Source organism: Carlito syrichta, unplaced genomic scaffold (assembly GCF_000164805.1).
Source record: "Carlito syrichta isolate Samal-C Ts95f unplaced genomic scaffold, Tarsius_syrichta-2.0.1 Scaffold314848, whole genome shotgun sequence".
NCBI lineage: Eukaryota > Metazoa > Chordata > Mammalia > Primates > Tarsiidae > Carlito > Carlito syrichta.
In genome coordinates, this window is record NW_007258944.1 from 12,784 (window position 1) to 18,744 (window position 5,961).

The 5,961-nt window shown below is 60.2% G+C and overlaps 1 protein-coding gene across 2 annotated transcripts; it reads right to left on the reverse strand.

Moving 5' to 3' along the window:
- Positions 1-575: 575 nt before the first annotated feature.
- GDI1 (GDP dissociation inhibitor 1) lies at positions 576-5,936 on the reverse strand. 2 transcript variants are annotated; one of them, XM_021705955.1, is made up of 11 exons: positions 5,698-5,936; positions 5,044-5,151; positions 4,803-4,902; positions 4,543-4,677; positions 3,887-4,085; positions 3,493-3,624; positions 2,830-2,929; positions 2,246-2,417; positions 1,789-1,933; positions 1,616-1,670; positions 576-1,518 (listed from the first exon to the last, which is right to left on the reverse strand). In XM_021705955.1, exons 2-11 carry the CDS (start codon positions 5,128-5,130, stop codon positions 1,366-1,368), a joined length of 1,278 nt encoding a protein of 425 aa, XP_021561630.1. In that variant the 5' UTR covers positions 5,131-5,151; positions 5,698-5,936; the 3' UTR covers positions 576-1,365. The 2 variants fall into 2 exon arrangements, with proteins under 2 accessions (XP_021561630.1, XP_021561629.1); XM_021705954.1 differs by lacking the exon at positions 5,698-5,936 and having other exon boundaries at positions 5,044-5,179.
- Positions 5,937-5,961: the final 25 nt, after the last annotated feature.

Sequence of the window (5,961 nt, forward strand, 5' to 3'; positions counted from 1 at the left end):
CCTGGTCCCCGCGCCGTCTCGGGGCCCTGCGTGTTGAGCCTGCAGGCTGCAGCCCCAGCCCCCCAGCTTCCTGGCCGTCCACCGGTCCCTCTGCTTCCTCCCGTCGACCCGAGGCACCTCCACTTCTTTACCGTTGACCCGGCCCCAGACCGGACCCCCGTCTTCCTGCCTCCCGCTGCCTGAAGTCCGACCCCGGCACTCTCGCATTGACTCAAAATTGGTATGCCCCTCCCCTGCTTCAACTTGACCCCCACCCAGGGCTGAGCCCCGTCCCCTTGCTTCCCCAGGCCGTAAGCTGGCCCCTGACCGCCCCCCTTTAACGGAGGCTAGGACTCCGGCTGTTTCCTTGACGATGCCCCTCCCGCACCACCTCCCCGGGGCTGATTCCTCCCTCTGCAGCGACCATGGAGGATTGCAGTGCTGGTGCCAGCATGAGCTCACCAGGGGAGAGCCTCGCCTCAGGCAGGTCAAAGGGACCTCACCTTTCTTAGGAGAGAAGCCTAGCCGAAGCCCAAGCCGGGCACCAAAGCCCCGCTGGGTGCCCAGTTGCGGAGAAAGAAACCTCAAGATCCAGGTCAGTTTCAACAGTTTTATTGGGGTTTATTTTCTGTGAAATACACTAGAGGCCGGGGAAGGGACACATTCACTTTGTAAGGTAAGGGTTTCCCACCACTAAAGGAAAGGCATGGGGCGGGCATAGGGCTTGGGTCTATTTCCCACCTCCTTCTGCTTCGCTCACACTGCTCTCTCAGCAAGTACCACAGAACACAAACACAAAGACAAAAACACGAGATAGACCTCCAGCGGGGCCACACCCAGCCTTCTCCCCCTCCCCAGGCTGGGCCAGGGCTGGGAGGGGCCAGGGCAGCGCACTCCACAGCCCAGCCACAGAGGAAGGCTTCAGGCTCAGACGGGGTGGGCCAAAGTTAATAAATTAGAATAAATTAGAAGGGGAGAAATGCAACTTTGTGCTGGGAGGGCCCCTTCTCTCCAACACACGAGGTGGGGGGGAGGCAGGGGGCATCTCCAAAGGCCACTACAGTGGGGGCAAGAGCGGTGGGGGCAGAAGTCAGCTTTTCCTCCACGTTCTTCCCAAACAAAGCAGAAGAAGTAGGGGGGGAGAGAGACACACGAGGAACCCCCTTTTCCTAGGATAAGGAAGGGCCAAGAAAGAGGGTGCTATCCAACCCCCATCTCCCAGACCGTCGCTAAGGTTAAGGATTTGGTCAGTGAATCAATGAGTGGATGATGGGAATGTGGTGGGGGAAGCAGAGGATGCTGGAAACAGGTGTCCAGCCATACCGTCTCCCCAGCCCTCGAGGAGAACAGACACAGGTGGGGGCGGCAGGGGCTGGGGGGCGGCAATCACTGGTCAGCTTCTCCAAAGACATCATTCTGTTTGCGCTTCATGTTCTCAAAGTCAAAGGCCGAGCCAACCATGCGTTTGTAGATGTCTTTGATGTCGTTGCAGGTGGTCTCGAAGTGTGTGGTGGCATCATAGGAGCAGGAGCAGAACACCTGGAAACAGCCAGAGCCCAGGGCCCAGGGTGAGTTGGGCAGGGGCCCTGGGCGGGCAGGCAGGCAGCCAGGAGCCAGGCCAGGTCAGGCTGCTTACCTGGCTCTCGGAACCATCGTCAATGGGCTCATACAAGTCGCTGATAGCCACAAACCTGAGGAGCAGACAAAGGGGAGGCCTGGGACAGGTCTCGCAACGGGCCTTGCCCTTTCTGGTCCCCAACCCCCATCCTGAGCGCCCCCTCTCCCCCTCGGGCTCAGCCTAGCCCCTACTTCTGGTCAATGGGCTCCAGCAGCTCCAGGGCCGGCTCCACCTCCTTCTCGGGCTCTGCAGTCTCCACTGTGGTGCTGGCGATGGCGATGTACTTGCCCTGCGCGGCCACGTTGTGTGCGTAGGAGATCATGCACACGTAGATGTCTGGCGAAAGGGAGCACTGCATCATGTGGGCCGCAGGTGCCAGCCGCACACCAAGGGCCTATAGGGGATGGGCCCGGTTCTGGCCTGCCCACACTCCCCACCTATGCACGGCATGCAGCACCCAGGTCGCCACCCTCAGAGAGGGAAGAGTCCACGCCACCCGAGCCCTAGGGCCCCAGGTCGAGGTGACTGCAATGCGGATTCAGTTTTGCCAATGGAAAGTCTGGCCAGGGAGCCCCGAGGCTCACGGTGAGTAGCAAAAGCAGCCCCAAGGAGAACACATTGGAGGAAGGCCTGCCGCGGCCCAGCTACCTGACTTCCGGTTGACCTGGTTCTGGGGGATGATGATCTGGCAGGAGTTGGCATCGTTGGTGTTCCTGATGGGGTGGCTGAGGATACAGATGATGCGGATCACTTGGCCAGCCTTCCGCACGCGGTCCGGGATGTAGCTGGGGTCACAGATCAGCTGCTTGCAGCGGGCCACCTGAGAAGGTACCAGAAGGCCTTGCCTGTGACATCACTCTCCTGGGTAGCTGTGGGGCTGTGCCCAGTGAGACAGGCAGCTCTGGCAGACAGGGTGCTCCTCTGAGCTGTCACCACTATCCCTCCTGTAGCACCTCACCCTCCAGCTCAGGGAGGTGGGCCCTGACATACAGGACCGGGTGCCTCCCACTAGGGCACTGTGACCAAGAATGCTTTCTGGATCAGACGTAGCAGGTAGCCTCTGAGAAACATTTCTTGCCAAGTCATGGCTGTGGACCTTCTGGACCCGCAGGTCCCAGTCCCAAGGCCCTCAGGGCTCAGCAGCCGCAGACCCGGAAGCAGAGCCTGAGCCCCTGAGAAGGTGGCCAAGCCCCACCCAGCCACAGGGACTGCACTGTGCGGGGAGGGCTCACCTCTCCCTCCGACTTCACGCCCACCACCTTGCCGTTCTCCATGATGATGTCATCCACAGGTTTATTCAGCATGTACGTCCCCCCGTAGATGGCACTCAATCTGCAGTAAGGAGGCTGATTGTGAAGGCCCCTCCCAGAAGAAACAGGGAGCAAGTCCGCTGCACCCCACCCCACTCCACCAAGGTAGGGAAGGCTTCCCCAGCAGGCAGAAGCCAGGAGCCCTGGCAGTTCATCCCAGCTCCCGTCACAGCCATGAGCTCTGGCCCAATCTGGGCATGCTCCTTCCTCTTGGGAGCTTCTGCCCAGGACGTGCTGCCAAGGGCTAGATGAGGTGGCGTGAAAGAACAGTGCCACATCAGAATAGCCTGGGAGCAGAATGAGGGGCCTTCTGGAGAAGGGTCAGCTCCCTGCCAAGCCCTGACGTGGAGTTCTGGGGCCCTGGCCTGGTGCTGCCGGAAGCCAAGCAAGCCACGTTTGTGGAAATCTGGTTCTCAACTCCGCACTGCAATGAGCAGGGGCCATGCTCCATCACCGAGCATGGAGTTAATAAATGGAGGTCACAGACTGGAAAGGATGCAGCGCTAGGGAAAAGCTCAAGGGGCCATTTCCATGCTTGGTCGGAGTCCCACTCAGCGGTGCCAACTGAAAAAGCCATGTCCTCACCTTGCAAAGCCCTGGGGCAGCTCGCCCAGACCGTAGAGTGGGTACAAATACGGACTCTTGCCATACCGGGCCAGGGACTCGCTGTATAACTTGATGCGGTTGATGGTCTCAAGACAGGGCTGGTCCAGGTAGCTGGGGGACGGGGGTCAGGGAAGATGCTCCAACAGCAGTTCTCCTGCCTCACCTCCACCCAGGCACCAGGCCAGCCTCCCACCCTCCTGAACAGCCTGGGACAGACATGGGTCAGATGCAAGGGTGGAACAGAAAAGGCGATAGGTGAGCCTGTGGCTAAGCCCGAGACACACAGGAAAGGGGCAGGGAGGGGCCACAGGCAGGGGTGGGAGGGCAGGGGGCGGGCCAGGCGAGGGACCGCCCCACACCAGCTTCCCCTCACTCATCAGTGCGGTAGAGTGCCAGGGCGTGGCCAGTGAAATCGATGACATCCTGCCCCAGGTCAAACTTCCGGTAGACATCGCGCATGCTGGTAGTCTGGGGGTCGACACCCTCAAAGGTCTTGGGGTCATTCTCATCAAAGTTTGCCACAAACACCAGGAACTTGCGGAAGCGCCGTTTCTCAAACATGCCCATCAGATCTGAGGAAGGCGGTGTGACGAGACCCTCCGCACCAGTGGAACACAAAACTCTCCTTCCCAGCAGGACAGGCCAAGGCAGCAAGAGCCCTAGCTCCCAGCTGAGCTGTTCCGGGCCCAAGGGTTAGCCCCTCTATGCTTCCCGGTCTGTTTCCCCACCATATGAAGAGGGATTGGGCTAGATGGTCTCCGACCCTTGGGGCTGTCTTAAGGGTCCGGTGGAGTCCCTGAAAAAGGCTGAAGTCTTCCAAAAAGAAGCCCCTGGCTACACCCCTCTGCGTGTGGACTTCCCTCCCAGCAACCTGCCACGAGGCATGGCATGGGGCAATGGAACACAGAGCAAGGGCCCTCTGGTGTTGTGTGGGGAATGCAACTGTCCCGACTCCGGACAGCCACTAGTCCCGAGGACAGTGTGTCTCCCCCGACCCATGAGTCCCTGGCTCAGGGGACCCACACTTACTGGAAGCCAAGGCCTCGGTCTCAGTGGATGGCACTTTGTAGATCTTGCCCCCCTTGTAGACAAAGCTGCCCTCCACCACCTTGAAGTCCAGGTAGCGAGTCACCTCTGTGTACAGCAGCATCTTCACAAGCTGCCCTGTGGGGGGGTGGGCAACATCGGCATGGCTCTCCAGAAGCTCCAGCTGCGCTGTCCCTGGAGCCCAGCCGCCCCTCGGTCTTCCCAGTCACCCCCACTCGCAAGGCCTCCTTCATCTCCCTCACCGTTGGCCATGAGGAATTTGGGGATCAGGTCAACGTTCCAGTCCCGGCCTCGACCCATTGACTCAGGGGGCCCCTCCACCAACTGAAAACGCTTATACAGCTGTAGGCAGAAGAGAGAGAAAGAGATACCTCAAGACCTACCCCTCCCTCCCCCCCCTCCCCTCCTACCCCAGGGACCTGGGTCCGCTTCAACCCTAGGCCCCAGGCAAGAGATCGACAGGGCTGGGCCGCGCAGCCTCACCTCCTCCAGGGGGGTGATGGAAGAGCTCTCGCCCCCATAGTAGGGGTTCCGGTCCATGTGCAGCACCTTCTTCCCATTCACAGACATGATGCCTGATAGGATGCATTCCTGGGGGGGGACAGCAATGCACTCCCACCTGCCACGTTCCTACCACAGCCCTGATGTGTTCCCCACTGAAAACCTGCCCCGGCGGACAGCTCCTTCCGCCCCGGCTGGTGGCTTCGCCTAAAATTGGGATGATGGCTTCATCTGACCACAGTCTCCTCTGTAACCTTGCCGAGCAAAGAGGTGAACGAGGGGGGTGAAATAAAGGCGGCGCTGAAGGAGGCAGAGCATCTCTGAGCACCAACACGCCAAGGAAGTCATCTACCTACGTAGAGCCGCACCGAACAGCCGACGAGACACAATAAGCCTCGCAGGAGACCCAGCTAGTCTTCGAAGGGCACCCGAAGGGAAGCCAAGAAAGGCTTATTAGCGCAGTCCTTGAAATTGCAGGCCCCACCCTGGCTGCTTTCTTCCAACGGCAGGAGCCCCTGACTCTAAGCCTGCTAGGCCACGTACACAAGGAGGGGCAAGCCGGCCCACTGACGGAGAAGTCTCTCAGGGGAACGGCCAACGGGCTTTGGGGGAAAGGGGGAAGAGAAACACCCTCACCAGTTACTGTCACTAGCCCAAGGACAAAGGCTGCAGCTACTAGTCAGCCTGAGGTTTCCATGGGAAACCAGGGTGGGGTAGCGGAACGTGGTCACTGCCCCCACTGCTGCTGCTTCTGGAACATTCCTTCTGTACCCTGGCCTCAGAAAAAGGCGAGGAGGCAGGATGAGGGCCCATTCTGGGGAGGCCCCCTGATCCCAGGCCCACTGGGATAAGCGCAAGATGGGAGGGGATGCTGAACGGGCGAGGGGTGCCGGCGGTGGG

Coding starts and splice junctions, on each gene's coding strand:
- GDI1 (XM_021705955.1), bottom strand. CDS start 5,130: ATGTCTGTGAATGGGAAGAAGGTGCTGCACATGGACCGGAACCCCTAC. Junction 1,934..2,245: donor CCAGGTCAACCGGAAGTCAG/GTAGCTGGGCCG, acceptor CCCTTTCGCCAG/ACATCTACGTGTGCATGATC. Junction 1,519..1,615: donor ACGATGGTTCCGAGAGCCAG/GTAAGCAGCCTG, acceptor GGCTGTTTCCAG/GTGTTCTGCTCCTGCTCCTA.